This window comes from Phalacrocorax carbo, chromosome 5, assembly GCF_963921805.1.
Source record: "Phalacrocorax carbo chromosome 5, bPhaCar2.1, whole genome shotgun sequence".
In the NCBI taxonomy this organism is placed as follows: Eukaryota; Metazoa; Chordata; class Aves; order Suliformes; family Phalacrocoracidae; genus Phalacrocorax; species Phalacrocorax carbo.
Window position 1 is genome coordinate 70,910,587 of NC_087517.1, and position 26,969 is coordinate 70,937,555.

General features: G+C 41.0%; 1 protein-coding gene across 4 annotated transcripts; it reads left to right on the forward strand.

Annotated features, from left to right (window-relative positions):
* The first annotated feature begins 1,225 nt into the window (after window positions 1-1,225).
* BUB1B (BUB1 mitotic checkpoint serine/threonine kinase B) lies at window positions 1,226-25,861 on the forward strand. Of its 4 annotated transcripts, none has more exons than XM_064453094.1 (24): window positions 1,226-1,331; window positions 1,861-2,027; window positions 3,541-3,600; window positions 3,845-3,989; window positions 5,085-5,281; window positions 5,384-5,562; window positions 5,677-5,870; window positions 6,985-7,079; window positions 9,279-9,505; window positions 9,800-9,912; window positions 11,557-11,654; window positions 11,941-11,993; window positions 12,451-12,561; window positions 12,794-12,878; window positions 13,276-13,378; window positions 14,448-14,734; window positions 15,668-15,858; window positions 17,268-17,414; window positions 17,585-17,697; window positions 17,985-18,146; window positions 18,861-19,003; window positions 20,500-20,671; window positions 21,060-21,166; window positions 25,273-25,861. In XM_064453094.1, the coding sequence occupies exons 2-24, from the start codon at window positions 1,885-1,887 to the stop codon at window positions 25,460-25,462; spliced, it is 3,315 nt and encodes a 1,104-aa protein (XP_064309164.1). In that variant the 5' UTR covers window positions 1,226-1,331; window positions 1,861-1,884; the 3' UTR covers window positions 25,463-25,861. The 4 variants fall into 4 exon arrangements, with proteins under 4 accessions (XP_064309164.1, XP_064309163.1, XP_064309165.1 ...); XM_064453093.1 differs by having other exon boundaries at window positions 1,865-2,027; XM_064453095.1 differs by having other exon boundaries at window positions 1,865-2,027; window positions 15,668-15,837.
* Window positions 25,862-26,969: the final 1,108 nt, after the last annotated feature.

Here is a 26,969-nt window from a genome sequence, read left to right on the forward strand (position 1 = left end):
CGATTTCTTATAAATGCTGTGGAATATCTAAACACTGAAGGGTCATTATTATTTCATATGTGAGTATGAAAGTTTCCTAACTCAGAGGCATCACAGATACCTTCAGAGTCTGTGGATTATTAAGGTCAGTTGTGAAGAAAAGAACCCAGATTTTATTAATAAAATATTCTATTTGATTTATGAGAAATATTTTTTTTATTGATCACCTTTCCAGTAATAGATGGCAGCTAATCTATACTACTCACAGGAAATTTCTGTCCCATGTCTAAGGCAACTATTTTCCCAGCTGCCTCGTATTTCAGCTTTTGCAGATACAGAATGCAGAAGGGAGTAAGACATCTGTACATTTAAGACCCTGAAGACATTGTGTGTTATTTAGATCTCAACTTGCACTTAAAGAGATATAAACAACTAGTCCTAACTCATCTGTTAGCCTGCAGGAACATAAGCCGATGCTGAAGAACAACTTGAAACTAGTGTGGGGAGCTGTTAAAGCACTTCAGCCATCTTATTAGGTTGCTGACTCTGAGGACATGACTAAACTGTGTAAATAAGGGCTGAGCAGAAGAAATTGGTCTCTCACTGCACGATCGTACGGCAATATTACTGCAGCCTGTTGGGCTAATTAGTTCTCTCTTGCAATGCTGTAGGAGAGAAGGCTGAGCATCACATTCCCACAGCAATACCGCCTCTGGGGCCTGAGCTGGGACCTCTGTGTACACTCTTGCATTCAGACCACAGAGGTTATCTGGAGCTGGTTTGGGGCTCTCAAATGGTGCGTTGTATTTGATAGGGATACCTGAAAAATTAGATTTTCTGTGACAACAAAGCCGAGCTCATGGCTAGTTGCATGCCAAAAGGAGTGCTCCCCTCAGAGAGAACAACAGAATTATTTTCTCTTTTTTTGTGTCAGAGAAGTAACTTGGAACACCCGCCAGTGTTCGGTCGTTAGCAGAGCCACTGCCAGGTCAGACCAGCACCAGAGCTGAGCGAGGGAAACGGTGGGAACACATGCGAGCAGGAAAAGGGGGACGCAGGAATGTTCCCTGCGGTAACAGATGCCTTTTAGATGAGATTATAATGTCGTTAATTATAAAATTAATGAGGTATCGCTGCCTGCCGGCTGCGCCCGTCGCGAGCCGCCTGAGGGGGAAACTACGATTCCCATGATGCACCGGTGCGGCCGGCCGGAACCAATCGGGCAGGGTGTGTTGAAGGAGGTGGCCAATGGGGAGGAGGCTGGCGGCCGTTGGCGTTTGAATTTTGAAGGGGGCTGAGGCAGGGCTGCCGTTACGGCGCCGTCGCCGCGGACCTCGGAAGGCTGCGCTTGGGTGCGTGTGGCCGGGGGGCTTCGGCGGGAAGCGGGAAGCCTTCCTCGTCCCGCCGGCCGCTGCCGGGAGAGCGCGGGGTCCCGTATCGCGGCGTGAGGGGTGGGGGGAGCGTCCCTGGGGCCAACCGCCGTTCTGGGGCCGCGTAGCAAACGGCTTCTCCTCTGGCTCTGTGCTAGCGAGGGGCCCGCTGGCTCGCCGCTGGGGCGGGGGGAGTCGCCGCCACATGTCACAGAGGGTGGAAATCCCGGGGGGAGGAAGGGGGCACGCAGGTGGGGAGAGAAGCACCTTGGTTTCCTTCTAGAGAAGTTGGCTGCTCAGGGCTTGCGAAGAATTGCGTCGCATTTGCTTCATATAATACCCTAGGAGGGGAGAATTAAATGCCTAATCCCCTCTAAAAGTTGGGGGACCTAAACGGTGTGCTTATTGCTACACAGGTGTGTGGTGGATCGGCCAATGAAAGCCAGATCTCTCAGGTTTTGTGTTAGTATCCTCTCTAATGAATCAATTCCTTATTGTTTTTGTTGTTAAGGCAGAATTTAAAGGAGAGGCTGTCATGTCCCAGGACTGCAACGATGAGTGGGAGCTGAGCAAAGAGAATGTGCAGCCCCTCCGGCAGGGCCGTGTCATGTCCACCTTGCAGGAAGCACTGGCTCAGCAGGAGACCTCCATCCACACTGCCGTTCAGCTCAAAAAACAGTGAGCAATGTTTTGACACTGCTTTCCCCTTATCTTCCTGCCTCCTCGTAATTTTTTCTGTGTCTTATTTAACTGTGCTAATCTCATAGGCATTAAAAAAAGTGTAAAAGAACAGAAGTTTAGTAACTGATGTCTATGCTACTGTCACACTCCAGGTATTTTGGACCACTTGCTGTGGGTGCTGTACAGTATAGGCTACTGTTTTTAGGTTTGCAATGGGGCATTTAAACAGCAAACACTAGTTTAAAAAAAAAACCTAGGTTTTAAATGTACTCATTAAGAAAATTACATAAAGGTTACAAGGAGGAGAGCTTTTTTGTCTTTCCTACCGTAATCCATTGATTACCTTAGGAGGTAAATGCTTCCTACTATCGTAATGCAGGCAATATACAGGTATCTCTGTATGTCTCCTCTGGATCGCAAAGACACCCAAGCAGGCAAAATCAGCTTGAGTTTGGTCTGTCTTGCGTACAGTGTTCCACAGATATAACTGTATGGCTTCAAGGGGCATCTTGCGTCCCCCTCCTATTCAGTTATATTTCTATTGTGTGATCCTCAAATTTGCATCCCTGCAAAGGCCGAGTTGACTTTGTGAAGTCTCTGCGTGTTGTCTCTGTACTGTATTGCCAGAATTGGAAGCACTGGTGCTTGTGCTGAACCACCTGGGTGATTTCGTGTGAAGTCAGCAGGGTCTATGAACACCTGCCCTGTACTTACTGCATCGGTGCTTAGCAGCTGGATCTGGACTTTTTTCATGGAAAGGCATGGAATTGTTCTTGTATTGGGGTCTGCAAGAGGGTTTGTCCAACCTGGCTCGTTATGTTTGTGAGGTGTTACGGTTGAGCAGAGCCTTCCAAGAACAAGGGGCTGCCTGGGGAGCTCTGCAGGACTGAGTCAGAGAGCTGCCTCTAAACACAAGCCAATGTTCTTGTCTAACTCATGCTTTCCTGATGTGCTGCCTGAGGGCGAAGTCATCGTGTTGTAGGGTTGGATGATCTGTGGCCACTTAGATGTGTCTTCACTGTGCTCTCTGGTGGAGTTCGGTAGTTGTTTGATCATCAGGCTCTTCCGTCATCCTCTGCGTGTTTTCCAGCTTCCTCCTATAATTAAATAAGGGACATCTGATGCAAAAATTAAACTTCACAGTATATCTGCCTGCTAATAACTCTTCATAACAGAAGAAGCATTCTGTCAAGGGAGACCATACAAGCTTTGGGGTAGTAGAAATTCTTGGAAATATCTTTTGGAAAGATGCATATTTGTCCTGTTAAACAATGATACATTTCTCAGCACTTTCATTTTGAAGATGAATGCAAAAGCCTATTTTTTTTGATTCTTCTAGTCTCCGTAAAAGCTCAAGTCTAAATACATGCTAACCTAGCCTTTTTCTTTTTTTTTAAGTAGACCTACAAAATGGTATGAGTGAGAGTGAAAGCCTTAGTTTACAATGTAGAAAACATATTTACAGTTACACACATGTATTTATTGGATGGATAACTGCTTTTTTCTTTAGGGAGTTTGAATCAGAAATCCGATTTTACTCTGGAGATGATCCACTGGATGTCTGGGACCGGTAAGTTTCCTTCTATTTCAGACAAAAGAATAGAAAGGTCAGATATCCTTGTAAAAGCTTGGGAAAAATATTCTAATTTAATTAGAAACTCATTAAAAGATAAATTCTATAACTGATTTTTTTAATAATATGTTGTGTTTCAATACTATGCCTAATTTTTTTCTAAATCTCCTTATGTTGTACTGAAACAGAAGCCTTGTATCTTGTTTGGAACTGACTTCCTATGAATATATTCCATATCTAGGTACATCAAGTGGACAGAGCAAACCTTCCCCCAGGGTGGAAAGGAGAGTAATCTCGCAGCGATATTGGAAAGGGCAGTGAAGGCGCTCAATGAACAGCAGCGATACTACAAAGATCCCCGCTATCTTAATATCTGGCTCAAGTTTGTGAGTGTTTTGTAAACATGTCTTGGGTGCTGCTTTTTCTTAGTACTTGTCATGTCATTTGCACGCAGTTAAGCTGGCTTTTGTAACAACAGAAGCAAAGAATATGTTGTACAACTAGTGCAATATTAGAAGCATCTCTCTGCAAAGATGTGACCTACTCTGAATTCCACTCCTCATTTGCAATGGGATCTCCAGGCCTTTTTTAGGATCATTCAGTTTGGACAGCTACAACCTCCATAAGTTTTGTTGTGGAAAAGCTAGTTAAATGAGTAGAGCTTGATTATTCATTTAAGGAGGAAAGACAGTGATTTAAAAGGACAAATATAAACCTAAAATGTACCATCAGTAACTTCTACCTGGTATCCACATCCTATGTTAAGCAAAACCAAGCTTAATAACCATAACCAAGTGTTCTGGTCTTGCCCTTTCTCTCCAGTGCTATGGTTTTTGTTGTTCTCATCTTCTTAGAGCAACTCTCCCCCAGGTTTAGCTTCCTGAGCTGATTTACCCATTCCAACACTGATAAGAAGTATGTTGTACTTTATGTAAAGCTAAAATAACTGTTCCCAGGAACAGGAGAATGTTCCCAGGCCAAGGAGAATGAACTAAGCGCAGGGCCTTGGAACTCTGGCAGGGTAAGGAGTCCCAAAATGGCCTGGCAAAAAAGAGCAAGGTGTGTGGAAGCTGAATCCTGATCCCTGAGGCAAAGGTCACGTTCTTTTTGCCTTGCCTGGGGTTTGTGTCTATTTGTAACTAATTTGTAGCTAATATGACATAGTTCAATCACTGAATTAGAGAGGAAAAAGAAAGGAATGACTGACTTTGTGTAGGCTAGAATTAAGGGATTGGTAACAATATTGACAAATATATACACGCAGCCAGAGGTGGTTCTCAATATTATTCTTCTCCTATTGAATTCCCTTTCTTTATCTTGTGCACGGTGACATGACACAATTGTATGTCCTAGCCTTACAGCTGCTCCTATAAAACTTGGATTGAAATCAATGGGGTCTTGCAGGAGACATCAAAACGCAGATGTCAGTTTAGAATCCTTTGTAGTCCAATGTGATTACTGAAATAGTTTGGTTGTTTCAGGGAAATTACTGTAATGAGCCCTTGGATCTGTACAGTTATCTACATAGCCAGGAAATTGGCACAACACTGGCACTACTCTACATCACCTGGGCAGAAGTACTTGAGGCTAGAGGAAGCTTTAAGAAAGCAGATCTGATATTCCAGGAAGGTCTTCAGCGCAAGGCTGAGCCTTTGGACAAACTCCAGTCCCATCACAGGTAAGCTTCCAGCTGAAGGGAAGAACTTGGAGTAGCTATATGTGCTTCAGTGAATACCTGCTACAATGAAGTTTATGCTGACTTCTCCAATATTTTTCTCAGGCAATTTCAGACCCGTGTTTCTCGGCAGACACTACTGGGGCTTGAGGAACCTCCTGATGAAAAAGATATGGGTCTTCTAGGAGCTGCAGAACCTCAGAGAAGCTCGTTGGCAGATCTAAAAGGCAGGGGGAAGAAAAAAGTGAGAGCCCCAATTAGTCGTGTAGGAGATGCACTTAAAGGTACGTTCAGTTGCCGAAACCACATCTTGTTATTGGAAGAGTTACATCTTTTTGTTCTGGAATTTACACTTAAGTGTGATAAAGGTTAATTTGCATCAATCTTTTTGCTTATAGTCACGAACCAAAACAGAAGCTTGCAGACTCTAACTTCTCAGCAGCTTCCAAATAATCTGGGTTTTGCTGTGTTTGATGAAAATTCAGCTTCTGGACCCGGGATTCCTATACTTGCACCACAGTCGTGGACAGCACCTCCGGCTCCGAGGGCCAAGGAGAATGAACTAAGCGCAGGGCCTTGGAACTCTGGCAGGGTAAGGAGTCCCAAAATGGCCTGGCAAAAAAGAGCAAGGTGTGGAAGCTGAGTCCTGATCCCTGAGGCAAAGGTCATACTCTTTTTCCCTTGCCTGGGGTTGGGGTTTTTGTCTGTCTGTAACTACAGACCTTCCTAGCTTCTTCCTAAAGAGTCTCTGGCTATGTGTAATCTGTTTAAGTTTAGCAAGCTGATTTTGCTAGAATAATTTCAAAAAACTACAGTTCTTAATTCAAGGAATTATCATTCTTGCTAACCAGAAAAATTGGTAGACAAGGCCTGCCAAACTGTTTGGAGGGCAAAAAAGGAATGTGTAAGAGGGAAAGCACTAGCCAAAGAAAGGGAGAGAGGCCAGACGTTACTTAATTCTGTAATAAAGAAGAGCAAGAGTTAAACTGATATCATACAACACAACCTGAAGAAAGAAGTTCTTGCCTACCTTCTTATGAAAATAAGGCATGTACAGCATTCTGCAAGTCTGTTCTGAAGTGCTTGTGAGGAAAGCAGAAGAGTGGAGATCAAAGGAGTTGAATTAGTACAGAATCAATGGAATATTTATCCTGACAATAGGATGACAGAAAGTAGGTTCCAATGATTTAAACTAATGCTGGAGATGTCAGAAAAAACAGCTCTTCTGCAGGTGTTTAAGCTGTTCTGGATAAATGATCCAGGATGTTATCTGAAGGAAATTAATCCCATGAAATCAAGTTTGTTTCATAGGTCCTTAAATAACCCCCAGTGTTCCCCAATTCTTTGTAGATTAGAGAGGAAGAATAAAAAAGTCGTCATGATAAAAAATATTTTAGACTTCTCAATATAGAAATCATTATAAGTGAGGCTTAGAAACAATGACTAGGATGAGGGGAGGGAAGAAAATAGGCTGAAATTAATGGAAATTCCAGGAATGATTACTAGCAGATACAAAACAATATGATTAAGTGAATGGAAAAGTTCAGTAAATCACAGGTTTAATTTAGCTGAGCATAATGAGAAGGAAGAAATATTAATGTAGAACTTCTTTTATCAGTTGCCTTGCTTTGGGCTGCAGAGTATAGAGGAATGCAGTGGCTAAACATGGATCTTTAATCTGTTAACATTGACTGTTCCTTTCTCAGCGTCCTCGCAGCAGTGCCAGTTCTGGTATAGAAGTGCCCTGCCCAGTGCCCAGTTTCACCCCATATGTGGAAGAGTCAGCTCAGCAACAAGTCATGTGAGTCTTCACATCAGTTTGAAATGGGGGGTGCGTTTTAAATTATCAAAGCTGCTTCATAAGGTTTTGACTCGTTTTGCCAAGTCGTCAAACCTCCACATCTACAAGAATTTAAAAATCTGTCAACCTGAAAGTTCTAGTAGCTTAGTTTGGTGGCAGAGCCTTCAGTGGAGGATGTACAAGGACATGGAAGTATTTGACTATTGCTGCTCGTTATGTGGGAGCCTATATCACATTTATATAGGCTAATTAGTTTAATAGTGTAACTCTGTGTGTTTACACAAAACCACAGTCCTTTCTTAGGATGCTGTTAGCTATGAAAGCAGCCATGAGTTGAGACAGGCTTATTGCTGTTTTCCTCTGTTTTGGGAGCTCTGTACTCATTCTATCTGGAGTTTTATTCTGAAACAAGCTATCAAAGTTTCCATGACAACAGTGTTGCTTGGGTTATGGAGGAGTATGCTGTTTTGCCTGAAATTACCTTTCTGCTGCTACTGTGCTCACTGAAATGCTGATAAATCCCAGGAGCTGGGGTTGCTCTGCTTTCTTAGAGCAGAGGAAAAAGCACTATTTTGCAAAGCTGCTGTTGTTGGTTTGTTTGGGTTTTTTTTGTTTCTGGGGCTAATGATGGCCATGGAATACATAGGCTCTTTCTAAAAGCGAAGTGGAAAAGAATGTTTGATATTACAGACAGCTTCCTTGCCTCTGAATTGCATATAATCAAAGAATGCAGATGGGGGGCTCACAGCATGGGCTTTTCCTGTGGGTTTCGTATGTTGTGTATGGACTGCAGAATAGCTCTGACCAAGGAAATATCATAATTTAGTTCAAGAATATGTAAAAAAAAAAAAGCTTTAAGCTATAAGGCTATTTCTTGCTCCTGAAAGTTGGTGATGCCCTAGAATTAAATCTCTTGACGTGTTGGTGTCTCAAATGGAGACTTATTATTTACAGAAGGCAGCTTCTTTTAATACCAGGGAAAGGAAGAAATGGGTGGGAACTGAACATCGTGCTAAACTAGCCGTAAGTGACTTGAGCAGACAGTTTCTACATAGTTTCATACTACACAGTTGAAAGTTAAAAGCAGATTTCTTTTTTTTCTGCCTTTGAGTCTGTTTCCTCATGATGCCGTGGCCATCAACTAAATCAAGTCTGAAAGTGTAGCACTGAAATTGGGTAAACGTGATGCAAATCATGCCAGCAGTTGTCATGCAGAGTTTGGGGTAGAAGGAGCCTGTAGTGATCTTGGTAATAAGCCCCCACCCCCACAAATAGAAGCTTAAAATAAACCCTAGACATTAGGAGCACCTGTTTGCCCTGTAATCCCTCAGGTGGTCTTAGGGTTGTGACTCCATTCACAGGCAAAACAAAACAGCTGTCTTGGAGCTGTGCACTGTATTTTTCTTTTGAACTATTTGCCTAGAACGCAGTTAACCCATTTTTCAAGGTCAGTTGTTCAGATAATCTTTTATTGAGGTACAGATAATTACTGGGGTTATCTGGGTTACTGGTATCTGTAAAACTGTACAAGTTCTGGTTCTTCACTCCTGAAATTAGCACATAGTACTTTCAGAAAGCACTTCTGAGCTATGAAATTGACTGCTGCAGCCTCCTTTCACTGTACAGTGGTGGGGTGTTTTGTAATGGGGCACTTCATTTCTGTCACTCGCTGTGCAAAACATTCTCCTTGAGCAAACTCCCCTCTTATTGCCTCTTAAATCTTCCTTGTTTCTTAATCTAAAATGCCAGGCTTGATCTAGTCCAAGATCTTCCATTTTTAAGTCCAACTGATTCTTTTTTTGTTCTTTCTCCCAGATAAATTCTGTTTTGTAGGATGATTAGGGGCTTGTCCCCTGTGTGCTCACACCGATTGATGGAGCTGAAGTAAACATAGATCCTGCTCCAGAACGCACAGCAGTTCAGCCTACCATAAGAATTTTATTTGCTCTTCCCTGGGCCTTGTTAATGCTTTGTTTTAGGGTTGGCTTTTTTTTGATTACCCAGTTCCGAGTTGGCATGCTTGCCTTTTATGTGCTATGATTCTGTTTTTCTTGTTTGTTTTTTTCTTTCAACAGAACAGAATGTCTTTAGACCATTCTACAGCTAGATTCTGAAATTAGCCATTTTCTCTCCTGTGCTTGCTTTTCTGTGCTACAATAAAGTACATATAATCAAAGTAATAACTGCATGTTTTTTCAGGACTCCCTGCAAAATTGAACCCAGCATAAACCGTGTTTTAAGTGCTCGCAAACCTGAGAAAGAGGAGGATCTGCTACAGCGAGTGCAAAACCATCAGCAGGATACTCAAGAAAAGAAAGAGGTGGTGATGTACTGTAAAGATAAAGTCTATGCTGGAGTCGAAGAATTTTCTTTGGAAGAGATCCGAGCTGAAATCTACAGAAAGAAAGCAAAAAAGAAAACCGAAGGTATGCTTCAAAATGGGCTGACATAAGACTTTCTGAGATAGGATTGTGAAATTATACTTGCTTTTTATCACCGTACAGCTGTCTGTTACTGCAGCTGCTTTTCTATTTTTTTGCTGGAATAGTTATTTAACTGCTCTGAGGTATCGAGAAAGTAACATATCTGACAGTTTTACATGTAAGCCATGAAACAGGAAAAGGTGACCAGAGGTTTTAGCCCCTTTAAAAAGAATTCAGGCTTTAGCTATAGATTACATGTCAAATATGCTTTGTGTCTTAAAAGCTTTTCTTCCTTAGAGGAGATGCAGGTCATAGCACAGAAGAAGGAAGAATTACAAAGGAAAATTGAGGAGCTGGAGAAGAAATTAAAGAATAAAGAAGACAACAAGCAGCAACAGCCACATGACCAGGTATTGTCCTCATTTAACTGTTCTATTACAAGTAGCTGCTATCTTAAGTAAAAGTACTAAGGAAGGAACAATATCTAATGTTTCTCTTTGGTTAACGCTTCTAAAGCTTCTTTGAAAGGGTGCTTCAGTCCATTGTACACATATCACCCAGTAAATGAATGCTCAGAGAAATATTTCTTCTCCCCCACTTGTCCCCAGGCCATATCCTTTCACTATAGGAATGTAAATCAAGAACTGAAAACTTGGAAGTGTTACTTCACAAATATTAAGATATTTAACAATCAGATCAGATACCTTATGTTAATGTGTAAACTTCTAAATTTTTTTTTTAAGTAAAGGTGTGCCAGATGATTAAGGGCAAAAGGCTCTTTCTTAAGCTCTCTTCATGTGCAGGTTCCTTTTATTTTGAGAAGTTGTAGCACAAAGGAGGACAGGAGAAGCAGCTGGAAATAGGGAAAGAAGTGAAGGGTTGCAAAGTGGTGTGGGCTAACCCCGGTAAGCAACTAAGCACCACACACCTGCTTGCTCGCTCCTTCTCAGAGGGGTGGGGAAGAGAATCAGAAGGGTAAGAGTGAGAACTCCTGGGCTGAGGTAAGGCCAGCTCAACAGGTAAACCAAAAGCTGTGTGCTCAAGCAGAGCAAATAAGGAGTTCATTTGCTCCTTCCCATCAGGAGGCAGGTGTTTAGCTGCTTCCAGGAAAGCAGGGCTTCATCGTGTAGAATGGTTACTTGGTAAGACAAACACTGTAATTCTGCACATCTTCCCCTTCCTCCAGATTTTATTGCTGAGCATGACATCATACGGTACGGCACATCCTTTTGGCCAGTTGGAGTCAGCTGTCCCAGCTGTGTCCCCTCCTGACTTGTTGTGTGCCCCCAGCTTGTTCACTGGTGGGGCAGCATGGAGAACAGAATGATCTCTCCTTGATGTGCTGTTTTGGTCAAAGATCTAAAAGGTAGCACCGTACCAGCTACTATGAAGAAAATTAACTATCCCAGCCAAGACCAGTACAAAAAGCCATATTTGATTTGTCTCCAAGCTTTATAGACAGTAGCGTACTCTATTATATATTAGATTTTTCCCCCCCTTTTCTGTGCAGACCAGTCTTGAGCAGGGTATTTTTCAAGCAACTATACTTCGGTCTGTCATTGCTAGGTAGGGTTTAAACCCCAGTTTTCTTAAAGGTTGCAAATAACAAGTAAAAGTTAATTATTTCCAAGCTTTTCCTTTTCCCAGCTTCATCAGTTGGGCTAATAAAGTATGTTCTCTCTCTCCCCCCTCCTTCCCCATTTCCAAAACACCTTAGTAGTAGTAAATATTTTAAATAATGAAATACAAAGTGTTGTGAATTTGATGTAAGCTATGTAACTGCTTACGCATGTATTTAATTGTTGCAGGATAATTAAATCTCCTGTGAAAGTTATAGGTGGTTGCAAAGAGTAAAATTACACGTTTTAACTAAGCAATCAGAATGGGCTTTTTTCATGCAAGTAAACAAAGTACAAATAAAAATGGCTAAAGACAATTATTAATCCATCAGGGACCTAATGACCCACACAGGATTACCGGAATGTTCTTGAAACCTTGTTGCATGACTTGTGATTCCATGAGTGTACAACGAAAACATCATTTTGTTTCTATAGCCGACAGAGATAACAGAAGCTTCGCCACCTTTGAGACTTCAAGGATTTACTTTTCCCAGCGCAACAGAAGTTGGGGAGAATCAGCCTCAGTTGCAAAGGTAATGCAGGATTTCCTTTGCCAGCAATGAGAAAATTTGTGGGGATAATTAGTTATGAGTAACATAGATCACTACCAGATAGCCTGTTTCTGCAGACAGTGGGATATACCCCTGGGCATCAGCCTGTAACCAGGATCTGTAATCTGTCTTTATACAGTTTTGATTATTTGTCTGAGGGATCTTAACTTCTTACAAGTAGCATGTGTCAGCTTGGCTTGCCTTTTTTTACTTGTGTTTTGTGAAGGTGTGTCAAGTATAAGAAAGAGGTTTGTATCTTTTTCCACAGTAAATCCCAGGTCTCTGAAGATATTCAACTGCATAAACCATCTTGTTCTGAGGGTAAGTTTTAAATTTTTTATGATTAAGGAGAAGGCTGTGTTGAAGAGAAGTGTTCTTTCATATAAACAGTAAGACTGCAATAAACTAAAACCAGAAGTCTAGGTGCATTAGAAGAACGAAAATGAGAGCATGCTAGTATTGAGTGCCTTCAACCATATTCAGCGGAAGACTGAGCATCTGAGGTCTGAGAACTGTCATTATTTGAAAGGACTTTCAAGTAGAAGAGCTTTTTTCTTTTAATAGCTGAAAAAACTTTCTTCATGCTTTCATATATGCAGTCTTACTAAAATCAGTAAGAGAGTTTAACACTAGGACTGATACTATCTTAAGTCCTTCTTTTTCCTCAGAGGATTTGGTAGAGGACTACAGTCAGAAATTATATATTCAGTTTTGTTGGGAGGGCACATGCTAAAGAAATTTACTTTTGAGCTGAACTGACTACTGTTACTGTTGGCAGAGGTTACCCAGTCTCTCGGTGTATGCCCAGATACCCAAAGGGGAAATGTGTTTTTAGACTCTGAGGATGAACAGGAGGAACAGAGGGATGAGGCCAGCCTTGGGAAAAAAGGTACAAATTCTGAAGGGAGCAAGCTAACAAACATAACATGGTGGTAAAAGCGTGGTTCATTGACATGACAAAGCCAAGACTTTTTTTAATAGGTTTCTAGAAATGTCAGTTCTGTAACTTCCTGCTGGGACTGGTGTTTTTAAGGCTGTGTATTAAATGGTTTAAGTAGCATCGGTTACACTGTTGTAGAAAAATTGTCGATATAACAGACCCCCTTGGTTTTTCTTTACAGACGTAGGTCTCCTTCCCCCACCAGCTCCTGCTACGTTTTTCTCCATATTTGATGAATCCTCTACTTCAGCAAATCAGAATATAAGGTAGAATTATTTAAGACCTAGATTTCAGAGGGAGGAAAAAATGAAGTATCAAACCACTTTCTGTAGCAGCTGAAATACATTACTGTTTCTTGTATGGATGTGGGGTAGCTTTTTGTTTTGTCTATATTTGTGGTTCTTTGGTTTTATTTCAATACGCTGCTTGGGAAGTCCATGATGAGGAAATACTCTCTTGTTCCTCCTCAGACTACAACTATTTAAGCTGCTATTTAAACTTTCTTCATTCTGGAGAGCTGTATATATTTTGCAGTTTACTGGTAGTTTCTTAGTAGAAAGTGGTAGATTAAGTCTACCGACAATTTCAAACTCTTGAGAGAAATGTGTTGAAGATCAGGAGCTACTCTTCACAGATATTTAATGGAATGTGACTTTATCTTAGTTGTTCTACAGCTCATATACAGAAAAGTGCCCGGCGCCCGCTTGCTGTTCGTAAACCTTCAGATTCTGTAACTGCGAAGGAAAATATACCACCAGAAGCCTGTGTAAGGAAACCATTTACCCCATAGCACATTTGCTGTCAAAAGGAGGAGAAACCAATGTAGAATGTCCTCCTGTTGAACTGAGTGAGATTGGACTGACATGACGTGCAATAAGCAAGGATTCTAAACTTCTGTCTGGCATGGCAACGCTCGAATTGGGTGATGTTAAGGTCATACTGGAAATTTCATGGTTTTATTAGGCTTTAAGGTGGCCAATACGGAGTGATGGTAAGGAGTCTTCAAACTTTAAGCAACTGATTAGTGGCCAGGACTACTCACACTGAAACTTTAAAAAGTTTGTGTGATGAAGAGTTGCACTCTTCAACGTTGCCTCCTGTTCCATCCACTTTCTTGCCATGCATCCAAACAAGCATCTCGGCTCCTGTGTTCCTCACCAGAAGTACCATGTGCTTGACTCCCTTAAACCTTCATATCTTGTTTCCTAAGCTGTGTGTCTTCATGTGGCAGTTTTGCAGGTGTTTGTAAAGCTTTCCGTAGGGGTGGTAGTTGCTGTCTCACCAGCAGACTTAGTTACTGCATGCCATGATAGACCTTCAGGCTGTTTGAGTGAGAGGACTTTATGCTGAGGTGAGAAAGATTTTATGTACAGCTACAATATCATACTTATCAGGGATAAGTATGGTAAGCGTCAGGCTGATCTTGGTTCTAGAGTCAGTCTGGATAACTGCATAGTTCTGCTTTACATGTTCTATGTGTCTTCAGTGCCCCACACTTAAACACTTCAGTAATGTGCCTGTAACTGAGATGCACTGCTGGGGTGGTAACAGTAAGTAGGCTCTAAGGGTTCATGGAAGCTCTGCAGCGCTCTAGAGGGTAACAAAGCTACCCTTTCTAGTTGGAAAAAAGATGCAACTATATTACAGTTAGGGTTCAATTACTCAGTTGGAATGAGCAATATAAGTAGAGTACATGAAGACTGAGTGTCAGGCTCATGTTGGAAGTTGGTGGGTGGAAGAAAGGGGAGAGAGAAAAATGTTCACCTTTTAAATAAATTAAAAGAAAATTTTACAAAATCTACAGGCTTTTCATTGTCTCTTCCTGCTCTTTTCAGGATGAGCTGAATGGAATTGAACCTTTGACTGAAGATGCAATTGTGACAGGCTCCTACAAGAACAAAACCCTTTGTGCCAACCCAGAAGACACGTGTGACTTTGTTGGGGCTGCCCATCTGGCCTCAACGCCCTTTCATGGCGTGATAGCTCAGAGAGTCCCAGCTCCTGCCTTTGCACAGGGTGGCCTGAAGGAAGACTGTCCAGAGTCTAAGAGTGCACCTCTCAATCAGGAAATGCTGGTTTGTGAGGGAGCGTACAGTGAAGCTCTTTGTGTAAATAAGCTGAGGTAATTAACAGCAAAGTATCTTCAGCCCCTTTTCCTGTGTGTCTGTCTTTGATTGTGATTTTCTGTTGCTGAAGAAAAAATTTTCTGAAGAGATAAGGAAATACTGAAGACAGCCATTTCTCTAGCTCAGGGTCCGTTTTGCCTTGAGCAGATTTAAGAGGTAATAACAAGCCCATTTGGCTTTTCAGCATTACTGCTTGGGACTTAACTCCTTGCTTTTTCTACCAAATAACTTGCAAAGAAATTAATACACACATTCTGTCTTTTTAGCCAGAGATTAAAAGTAGAATCATCAGTTCCTTTTTAAATTTGTATGCTTCTGTAGTTACTTTAGCATATAAGATGCATCTGGTGATTATGGCTTACATTTCTACAGAGGAGAAAAGCTGGAGAGAAGTAAAAAAAAAAACCTGGCAAACAACTTACTGTTTCTTGCCATTGTAAAGTAAAAAGCATCTGTTGTGTGGGGTTTTCTTAATTTAGAACAGAGTTTGATTTGCTAGCTGTTAGTATGTAAACAGGTATAGCATGCCGAAGGTGTTTGCTTATTTGGCGAGTTCCCTGGGAAGCCATGCTGATTATAATTATGAAGGGAGAGTTATTGCCCACCCAACCCTCCGCTGCTTTAAAAGCACTGTAGGTCTGAATTTTGGTAGCGAAGGGAGTAATAAACATTCAGTTCGTCTTCTGTTGTAGCAGCTGTATTTAACAGAAGATAAAAGTCATCTGTAGACTAAGATTCTGAGTATAAGCAATCACCGAAGCTAAAATGAAGCCCTGCCATGACTACTGGTTCTCCCCTAAGGGTGGGAAAGGACTTTGTTAACATGAAGAAGTCTGGGAGTGCCCAGTGTCCTTTCATAGTCACTAGGCTGGCATTATCTAGGCACTCTGTCTTCTGAAAGTCTGAATAGTTGATGACTTTATTTACAGCCCAATTATGGAAGCAAGCGTGGAAGATACTCGCTCGTCAGGTTCTTCTGTCTCCTCAGGATCTTCCCTTTCATCCGTTACACAAATATCTACTATCAAATACCTGCACATCCCTGAGAAACTGGAACTTGCTCAGAGCCTGCCTGCTGAAATGGTTACTGATTCTGGAGGTACCGGTGAAAATGTTACTGGTCAGTACTTAAGCTGAGTTTTACTCACAGCAAAGAACTTGCAGCTGTCACTAAACTATGGTGCTTTTTCTGTACTTCCTGTATTCTACTCTGCTTTCTGGGTATTTCCCATTGCTTTGACACGTGACTAAACTTGTGTCTCCCTTGTGTGAAAATACAATTAGGAGAAGTGTTCTCGCTGAAATAGCTGAAATGTTTTGGATAGATCTTAACCCTTTTGTTATCATGTGCGCTAATCTGTAGAGCAAGATGATAAATCTTTTCAGATTCTTTTCAGAAAAAGAAGGCATTTGTTCAGATGTTTTAATGGTCCTTTCTTTAAATTTTGATAATTCCTGTTGCTTTTTTCTTGCTTTCTGCACATTGCCTTTGAACTGCAGTTCTCAACCTGGATGTAGTGATTCTGCTGAGGACTCCTTAATGTTGCATAGAGCATAAAACTTACTTCAGGTGTCTGTCAGTTTATTCAGTAAAACATGCCAGTAAACTGTATGGTCTTGTGATGGTAAAATTTTGAAATGCTATTTAGCCTTCAACCTACAATATTTCCTGGATCTACTTTCAGAGAACTACTTCCTGAGCAATATCTTATTGCAATGCTTTTCAAATAAACATAACGGACGGTAATGATGCTCTGATTCTTACCTTTGTACTGTGAAAGCTTAAAACATTGTCACCCATTACTAGCCATAGCCTTTGGGAGAGGAAGTCAGCAGAAGCCATCTAGCTCTGCTGTGTTTTACTCTGCCTGATCATTTGGGATGAACAGCTTTCAGGCTACCTTGGTTTTGTACAGAACTACTCATCTATTGAATGAGTTTTGTCTCTGTCCTGTTATGCAGGAAAATAAACCCAGTCCTACAGGTAGTTATCTTATGTGTCTTCCAGGAGGTAAAAGTCATTGAACTCTTAATATTGCAGCAGAGCTGGAGTCCAACTTCGTTTTCCTTTTCCTACTTAAAACCCCTGCTGTATTCAAAGGACTGAATTTCAGTAAAACCCATCATTTAAAAAAATCACAGGCTGATCACTTACTCCAGACATACATTTTAAAAAGGAGTGTTAATTTGAAAAACAAGTTTGAACCCTGCAGTGGCTGTGCAGACGGGCCTACGCTAATTCAGAGCTTTGTCTCTTGTGAAAGAGAGATTTTTACATGATCCTACAGTAGAATCATTGAGACCTCATGATGAGAAAGTCTGTAAGGTAGTTTCAGAGACGAGTGTTACGCTCACTTCACAGAACAAGAAACTATTGCAAAGGGATTGACTTGCTGAAAGGTGATGCAGTAAATCAGTATGCAGCTAGAAAGCCTCCAATATCCAGGCTACTTCTTGACAGCTACAGTCAAGTCATAGAGACTCAACACCTAGTTTCAGCTCATCTGTTTCTACTACTTGTCTTCCTAGGTGATGAGGTAACTCAGTTCTTGTGGAGTGCTGAACAGCGTAAAAAGCTTTTAGATCCTATGCCAGAATCACTGGCTGCTTCTCCGGATTTTCATTTGGAGACTGGCGCCCTGCCTGTCATGGAGCTTGAGAAAGACGTTGAGCTAGGTAGGTACGCCAGTCCCTCTGCAGTGCGAGGGATCTGTTTGTTCTGAGTGGTTTGAAATGTGCTTCATACTCGCCCTCACTAGCGTTACGTGGTGTGGATGGGGAATATCTTGAACAGCCTGGGTACGTGTATTTGCCGTGACAGCTTATGGATGTAAACTTCCATGCAGGAAATGAGACTTACTGCATCAAATGGGAATACTGGACCAATGAAGAATACAAGATGGTTTTTGTCATTCCAGCTAACTTTCCCCAGTTGGATGCAAAGGGATTTGCAATAAAGGTAACGCATATGATGGGTGTTATACAAGTGGTGTTAAATGTGTGAAATCCCCTTGGCCAATGTGAAGTAAAATGTAAGTTTGGTCTTACTTTCTGAATTCTGTGCATGAAGTTTGCTGCTTCAAGTCCTCTTTCTAATTGTTGATATAGATGAAAAGTTTCTGAGTGTGGAAAATGTCTTCCTTGGTAAAATGGGGAGGGGAAAAAAAGAGGGTGAGAAGAATATGAAGATGAGCAATTTTCACTTTATTCCAAAAATAAGTGTTGTTCTTATGTACCTTCTTGTAGGTGTATTCTCAGCCTGTGCCTTGGGATTTTTATATCACACTTCAGTTACAGGAACGTTTGAATAGTGACTTTGACCAAAGCTTCAGTGAGAATTGCAGCTGTTACTTGTATCAAGATGGCTGTGCTATTTTGCACAGGGATATAAATCGCTTCACGCTTGGGGTCAGTACAGATAACCAAAGTACGATTGTAGAAGACATGAACTCTTGCATAGGTACCATTAGCGAGTTTTGTTTGTGATTACGCTTGTGGCTGAAGATAGCTTCACGTGTTTAATCCTGCCATCTAGATCCTCTGGTTTTTGCCTTACCTATATATAAATTAGGACTGTCTATTATAGCCCTAGAGCTGGTTTCTCGTTTGTAGATCATGTGCTTCTCGGAGACAAGCTTGAATCACTTTTCACACTGTCTTTATTCATGAGTGATAAACAACCTCAGCCAAGAACCACATGTTATTCCACAACCAGGTTTGCACCTAAAACTCTGGTTTAACTTGATGTCTTTCAATGAGTTCTAGTCTTCCCGTCTGCTAGAGCAAGGTCTTGCTGAAGGATTTACATTTTAAATAAAGTCTTATAAGTGCATTTGGAATTGTTGCATATAAATAGGATACAAATGTAATAGTGATTTCAGTCTTCAATTTCTTCCTGCTCATCTCTTGTCCGCTTCTGAATAATAGTGTCTCCTAAGAGCTCATGGTTCTTTTAATTCTGGCTGGGCTGATCATTGGCAAAGTCTGTTTATCCTGAATTTAGGGTAGGACAGTTATCTCTGTACAGATGAGTAAGGAAAAAAAAAAAAAGGCGAGCTATAAGTATTTCACTTGATCTAAGGTAGAATGGCATATAGATATGTGTTTGTTCCCTGTTTTCAGGATGTTATTCGTGGCTCTAAGTCCATCGCGGAGGAAGTTATCCTACTGGTTGTTTATAATCTTCTGGGCGTGGTAGAGAAGCTCCACAGAGCAGAGATTGTCCATGGAGATCTGAGTCCAGAGGTGTTCTTTCTGGGTGACAGGTTTGTCTCTTCGTCTATATGGGAGGATATGAAATACTTGGTTTCAGCTACATATCTTGTGCTTTTGTAGTTACTCCTTTTCAGCTGGGGCAATGATACTGACATCCGTTTTTTTAGGCTACTGTGTATTCTGAAAATAGCAAAACCACTTTGTTTAGGAATAAACCTTTTTGTTTATTTCTATAAAGAAGTATAAAATGATGTTGTAAAACTTATACTAAACAAAATGTGTTCGCTATTGCCTGTGTTCTCAAGTTTCTACTTTACCAGTGTACTGGACAGCTAGCTGGATATTAGTAAATAACTTGCCTTCTGGTTTTACGTATCTGAAAAGCAGGAAATCGGGAGACAAAGGGCAGGTGACTGGAACATCCAGACTCTCTTAAACAGATTGCTTACCTTCCACTACAGTCCAGCTTGTATCTTGATGCACAGATGTAGTTTTCTTCTTTAAGCTCTTTCCCATATTATGTTAACAAAGTCACATATCCCTTGAAATGTGATCTGTGAACTACGTGTGGGAAGATAGCAACTTTGGAATGTCTTATGATTCAGATACAACTCCATTAGAAGAAATTCGCTGAGGCTGTTCTTAGTCTTCACTGATATGTTAAAAATAGCTGTTAACTTTAAATGTATTTTGAATCTACAGTCATCTAACATGTGCACCCCCAACATGTTTTATTTATAGAATTTATTTATAAATTACATGCATGTACTACTGAAGCGTTAATATTTTCTTCACGCACCCCGAGGGATTGTCTTGCACATCCCTTTAGGGTGCACACATCCCATTTTGGAAGTCACTGATCGAAGAGTGGCTTGATGGACTTGGCGATCCCCTGCTGGATTTCTCTGGCGAATACAAACCAAATTGAACTACCAAAAAGTTAGGTTATGGTGGCTTTTTTTTTTAAGATAGCAAAAGCTATCCTAGGACAAGTGCGTACTATCAATTACAAAATATGCTCATAGCGTACAAGTATGTAAAAAGAATAGTAGTGAGAAGTGCCATCTGTTTATATTGTTGGCTTGGCAGTACAGTCATCTGCACAGAGATTCCTAACTGCCCTTTCTGTTTGTCCTCCCTAGTGTGTAGCCTAGGAAAGCTTTTTTTTGAAGTATTATGAAGCTTAATTCTTTCTTGTATAAAGTATTCCGAGGCCCTGAAGGGGAGGGAGAAGTGCTAAACATTATCCTATTTTTTTCCTCATTCCACCAACTGTGTTTCAGCTAACTGTGACAAATATCAAAACAGCATCATCCTTAACCCTTCAGTGTTTCCCACTGCTTACTCTGGAGATACCAGTATCGCCTCTAAGCTTCAGGCTGCCAGCTGGTTCCCCATCCAGGGTTAGTCCTTTCAGCAGTACTTAAGCTAACCATCAGAGGGGAGCATTGACATAGCTAAAACTCACCTTCACTACGCTGTTAAATTTAATTAAAAAAAAAAGTTTGTTGGATTGTGTTACGCATCGTTTGCTTCCTCTGCTCAGGATCTGCGATCCATTTGCTAATGATGAGATGACAAGAGCTCTGAAGATAGTGGATTTCTCTCACAGTCTAGATTTGAGATTACAGTCTCGAGTAAGTTTGCCTAACAGCTTTCCAATATCTCGGACCCCTCATGGACAACAGCTTCTGGCAAAGAGTTCTCTTCCTTATCAGGTGAGTATCTATTTAGCAGAACATCTTAATTTCTGTGTTTCTTGTATAAAAATCTCTATTTTTTCTTAAGTTATATTTTCTCGAACTCCATGGAAAGCTCTGATCAGTGAGTACTGAAGGAAGAAAATTTTTCATCTGATGAGATCTCGGCGTTAAGCAAAGGGACTAGCAGTGCTGTTGAGTGTCTGCGACTACTGTAATTTTTTAGGAACTTACAATAAGACCAGAATTTTACTTTTCGAAGTTTTCTTGCTTAGCAGGTCTCTGGAAGATTCTGATGCAAAGACCGGTTTGGACTTAAATGTGTAAAAGCACAAACAATAGAAATCTGTAGTAGATCGCAGAAAGTTACAGACGTTGAATGTCCTGATGTTTGTTGTGATTGCAGGTAGACTTGGTTGGCATTGCAGACATAGTCCATCTGATGCTGTTTGGGGATCATGTCCAGGTCTATCAAGAGAATTCTATCTGGAAAATCAGGCAAAATGTATCAAAGTAAGTCCTTTTGCAGAGGAGGCTGCTGGGAGGAAAGAACAGACGACTTCTAACTTCCTTCACTTGCTTCAAAGCTTAGAACACAGAGCTTAGTGCTGTTGTTGCCAAAAGCATTCGTTCTGTGGGGACTTAAAGTTTGAAGCTACTGGACTTGTTCATTGTATAGTAGCCTTAGAGCTGGTTAAGGTCATCTTGCTTTTTCTGTCCTTTCAGACGAGACTTCTGTAGTCTCTCTTTTTACTTGATAGACAAAGCTTGGAGAATTTTATCAATGGGTGGGTTGTGAGGAAAAAAATGACATGAGCCTGTTGCTTTAGAAATGGCGGCTATTTGGTTTTTCTGCCTTTTTCATTCTATGCTCTGTTGAAGGGCTACTAAAACACTGCTGCCAGGGTTGTGTCTGTAACAGTTGCAGGAACAGTATACGTGCCCAAGAGGAAAATAATTTAAAATCATAACTTAAGATGCATCTGCAAGCAGCTTCTTTTTGGAGGCTGCTTTTGTCCTCGGTATTAATTTCTACTGCTCCTTTAGCCACATGTTTTCATGTTTTGGCTATAGGACTACTCTGCTCCCATCTACCCTTTCTTTGTACTTAGACTAAACGCTTGTTCACTGCTTTGGCCACAACCCGCAGAATTTTATGCCTTAGCGTTTCATAAGGATTTTCCAAAGTGCTCTGCTCATGACAGAAATTACTTGGCAGATATCTGTGTTCAGGATTGTGGTATATTAGCTAACTCGCTGTGTGGATATCCCTCTGTAAGCATTGCTTGAAGGAAATGCGTTACCAGTCTGGGAGTTGTCCAGTTCCCTAGCAACCTGCATTGCTTATACCTCCTCGCTGGTTGTATTCAACCTTTGGAAAAAAAAATATCTCATCATCTTAAGCTGTGTAGAGGGGAAAAAATGCATTTTTCTTTACTTGCCATATATCTGTTTTTCTGTATTGTTGTAGGCTGATACCAGTAGCTCTACAAGGCTACAGCAGGCTTCTGCCCAGTGCTCGCTATGTATGCTGTACCGTACCCTGTAGCTTTGATTTTTATTTCAGAGGATCAACCAAGGGTGATCATTCTCTGAAGAGATGAATAACAATGATGTACAGGTTGGCAGTAAATATATCTTATACTGCCTTTGTTTCAGAAATGCTAAAAAAAAAAAAAAAGGGCAGCTAAGTCCTTGATGGAGACTGGCTTTTGCTCTCTGCTGACAGATATTCTAACGTTACAGATCTTTGAGCAAAGTAAACCTGACCTGCTCTGAAAAATAGGACTCCTGTATATTAATTTCTGTCAGAACATGATATGTATTTAACACTACTCTGTTGGGATAGAGGGACAGAGTTCTGATATGTGTTGCCTTTTTTTAATTTAATTTTTTCAATTCTACAAGAGATTAAAATGAGCTACTGCAGATGAAGCCACACAGGCCTGAGTTGAGAAGGTAGGAGCAGGGTGTTGGGGACCTGATCAGGGTGTGGGTATGAAAGCAATAGCAATAACTGGATAGCTGGAGCAGGAGGAGGTGAGTAGGAGGTGCGGTAAGTCTGAGTTTGGAAGGACAGGGCTGGTTGTTATGGGAAGCTTGGAGGGGAGGGGACGGTTTGGAAGGAATTTCAGTCAAAGCTGGGGACACTGCATTGAAAGAATTGGGATTCTGGGTGGAGGTAGAACTTGGAGGGAGACTTGGGTAGAAGGGGAGTGAGACCTGTGAAGGACTAGAGGAGCCTAAGGAGGAAGAAGGTAAAGCCTGTGTGAGAGTTCTGTGTAGCTGGAATGAGGCTGTAATGGCTTATCGCTCGCTTGGGTACATCAGCTTTATAACTTTTCTTTGGAATTGGGAGCACAAATAAGGGATTTCCATTTTCCATCCTGTTGTCTTTGCTTCTGAAAGTGTTATTATTCATTCTCTGTTCTTATTTTTCAATATCACCAATTCCAATAAATGTTTGGATAGGTGCTTTAGTTACTTGGTATATTGGAGTCTCATATCAACAGTGTAAACAGGGCATTTCATTATGCAGAACTAAAGAGTCTGCACTGGATCTTTTTTTCATTCACACATAGATCTTTTAGTGTGTCTGGCCCTTACCAATTGATGACATTTCCTCCAGTCAGTTTGAAGCTTTCAATAAATTCTCAAGTAATCTCTGACAAGCAAGTTTAGTGCTGCAGGGAATCTTCATCCACCAGAACGGGCTGCACAATTAAGCACTTCTCTGTGAGAAGAGTCAGCTGATGGATGTTAATCTTGTGCTTTATTCTTTGAACACAGCCACACGTGGCTATGACACTTGCAACACCCATGAAGACACAGGATTCTTCTTCCTGTTGCTTTTAGTAATTCTACTTTTTGTTTGCAAAGATCATGTCCTTTCTTCTAAAAGTTCTATAAGTGACTTGGAAAGTGTGGGTTTTTCTGTTTTATTTGGGGGTTGATTTTGGCTGATGGGTTTTGTTTTGGGGTGGGTTTTTTCTTTTTTTTTTTAAGGGTTGTATTGACAGGATAACTTTCCTCAAAGAATGTTCTGAGAACTTGAGCAGTAAGGACTAGAAAGAAGGCTTCCTGCTAGAAGGCTGACTGGTGACTGCAACAACCATGACCTCATTATCTTAGGAAATGTTTTATAAAAGGACTTCATTATTTTTAAGTATGAAACAACAAACTGTAAAGACTAGGAGAGCCATTAATTTTATTACCAGTTCAACAAAATACTGAAGCAGTGGGGACCTGCAAGGCAGAGCACAAAATTGTTGTTCTAAGGCCAATGGCACTCAGTAAAGCAGAACGCACTGAGAAGCTGACAGAATGAATGCAAAGCCCTTAAGTCAATGTTGTAGGAAAGACTTCTGGAAAGGTAGAACGTGAATTCTGGTCAAGTTGGTTTTCTCATCTCTGGGCATTACGATAAGGTTGACAACCTGTTTTTCAGGGGAGGGGTTTTAGCATGTTACTGTCATTAAAGAATGGATTTGGAGATTTTTTTACTTCCAGGAGTGTTTTTAGTTTTTCTGTTTTCACTATACCACTTCAGGAAACTGTCTGAGCAGGCATATGCGAGGTAGTATACAGAAGCTGTGTTTGAACTTTTAGGCCTATTCTGGTCACTCTCACTCCACAGACATCCTTACCAACGTGTAACCCCTTCTGCTATGCCTCTCACTTGTCCAAGTCCATGAAGGAAACGGCCTCAAGTTTTGCCTTTTTTTTGTTAGGTTGTGTATGGCTTCATTATTTTAGAAAATACAAGAGCTACTAGTGCAATAGTACAGGCCAGATTCCTTCTGAGACTATGGCTGCTGCTCTTTTGTGAGTCACTTATATAAAGCAGAGGCAGATAATTTGTTCAAAAGCCAATGTAACTCCTAGCTTAAGAGAGAAAAGTGCTTCAGTAGTCAGAAACAGGGCAGTCTATCCACTTCAGTGCAAGACTGAAGAACAAAGGGTTAGCTTGGATGTCAGTTTTCTGAGACTTTAATGAGTCAGTTAACCTTTTTATTCATGTCGTGTGGGTATATCTGTGAGAGAGGGGATTTATTACAATTAATTGTCATAAAGATAACATTTCAAAGACAGACAACTCTGGCAGTTGGGAGGCAGGGAAAAAAGAAAGTAAAACTGCCTGTAAACCACTCTTGGTTTTTATTTTTATATTGCAGTTTTCCTTTAATATTGACCTGTGAACTTAACTTGCAAATAGGGGAATAAGATTTACCTCTACCCCTTACTCATGAAAGGAATCCACCAGCTTTGCTGGTTCAAAGAATGCTCCTGATAACTCCCTTAATTTAGAAGTGCCGTGGCTCAGTGTGAATGGTGAGTGGTCACGTATGCTAGAAGAGGTAACTGTAAAAACAGTGGTTTTGGTAGGCCTGTGAAACAGCCTGTCTAGTTACTATGCAGAAGCCTCCTGGAGAGAGGGGCCCACACATATAAATGCAACAATACATTCCTAGTTTTCCTTTACATTTGCTCATATGAGTGAAATTATTATTTCAGACTTGGTTTTCCCAGGACATTTAATGCTGAATATAAACGGAAATCTTGACAGACGTGACACGTATATGTACTGTTTCACTGAAAACCTGCTCTATTTGTTTTAGGACTGCTGACAGTGATTTCTGGAGTAAACTTTTTGAGAGAATTCTGAATGCAGATGGTAAGTCCACAGTGCCTCTGCTGAGGGAGTTGAGAGAGGAAATAAGTGACATGTTTGACAGCTCTTTCCAAGAACGTCTTTGTGAATCCTTAGCTGCACTGGGAGAGACTTTTGCCTCTGAGAACTTCCTGTGATTTCATAGAAGGCAAACACATTTTGTATTATAGAGAGGAATTTGTCATTAACTTTTTATTTATTTTTTTCAAATGCAAGCATGAACTGTGATTGTAGCCATTTCTGCAATGCTTCACACGGGACTTGCTAAAGAATGTTGCTATTGCATCAGTGCATAGATAACCCCCTAACCTGCTACAGGAGCTAGTCTGTGTCTGCGCAGTCTGCCAGAGAAAATCTGTTGTCGTAACTGCCTCCTCCCCTTTTTGTATAGCTCCTTAAAGATGTGCTTAATACCTAGGTCATACTGCAGTCTCTGAAATGTCTTTGTCCTACATTTAGTTGGTCTCTTAAACAGTGTTTCATCAATAAAGTTGTATTTTGATAGCAACTGTGTCATATTAAACACTACTGTCAGATGGTTTCAAACGACTTGATTTATTATCCATGCCAGAGTGCTTCTGCCTGACTGGGAATTGTTTGCAACTACTAGATACAAAAGCCCTTCATTTGGTGGCAGCTTTCATAACCACACAGGTATTCCTGGACACTTGAACACAACCTGAATGATTCTACTTGGAATGTGCTCTCATGGATGGTTGTCACAAGAAAAAGTAGATGAAGTCATGAGTGAAGATGATGCATACTTAAATTTCTGCCTCTCAATGCAAGTGTCTTATTCACTTCTGCAAGGGCAAGAGTTACTGAGCAGATTGAGCACCTTCCAGAAATCTGTGATGTCTATATCTGCCATATGTGCCGGTGTGTTTGCAGGCTTTTGTGGGAGGTTTTATGGATAGATATTTGTGTTAACCTTTTATGCGCTGTATCATTGAAACCAATACAAAGGCTTCACTTTATTCAAGAGAACAGAATTCCCAGGATCCAAAACCAAGACACTATGTACCTGAAGTGTAGAGGGACTTCTCAGACTCAGGATTTACTTCTCACAGCTTCTCCCATGTATGAAAGTGAGAGTAGAAGACTGCATCACTAGTACTTTCTTCTCCCTATAAAACCAAATTGGCTTTAAGTGTTTTTTCACTTAGAACCATGGCCGGAGCATTTGACCGTTTGATTCTCCCCTGTTTGTCTATGTTATCTCTAAACTCTGCTCTGGAACTTAATCCCGTATTTTCTAAGTTGCTACAAGCCACCTTCTTTCCTTTTCTTTCTGCGTACGTCCATCGCCACTCCTGATGCTTTGACCTCTGATCTTTTTCCTTTTCCAGATACCTAATGCCTTCCTTATAGTCCCTTCATGAAGGTTATATACTCCTGTAATTCAGGAATAGGACTTCAATGTGCTGATAGACAAGCTTTATCTAATGTAAACTTGCTGTTGAAGAATTTTTGTCTGTTAAATCCTCAAATAATGCTTCCTGTAATACAGGTCATTAGTTAGTCATCTATTGAGCACGCAGATGAAATAATGATCTATCTCTAGCCAGAATTTGGAGCAAAGTTCACTCACTGGTAGAGCAGTAGGAGCTATGCATTGGACTAACTTTTGTGAGCCCTAAAAGG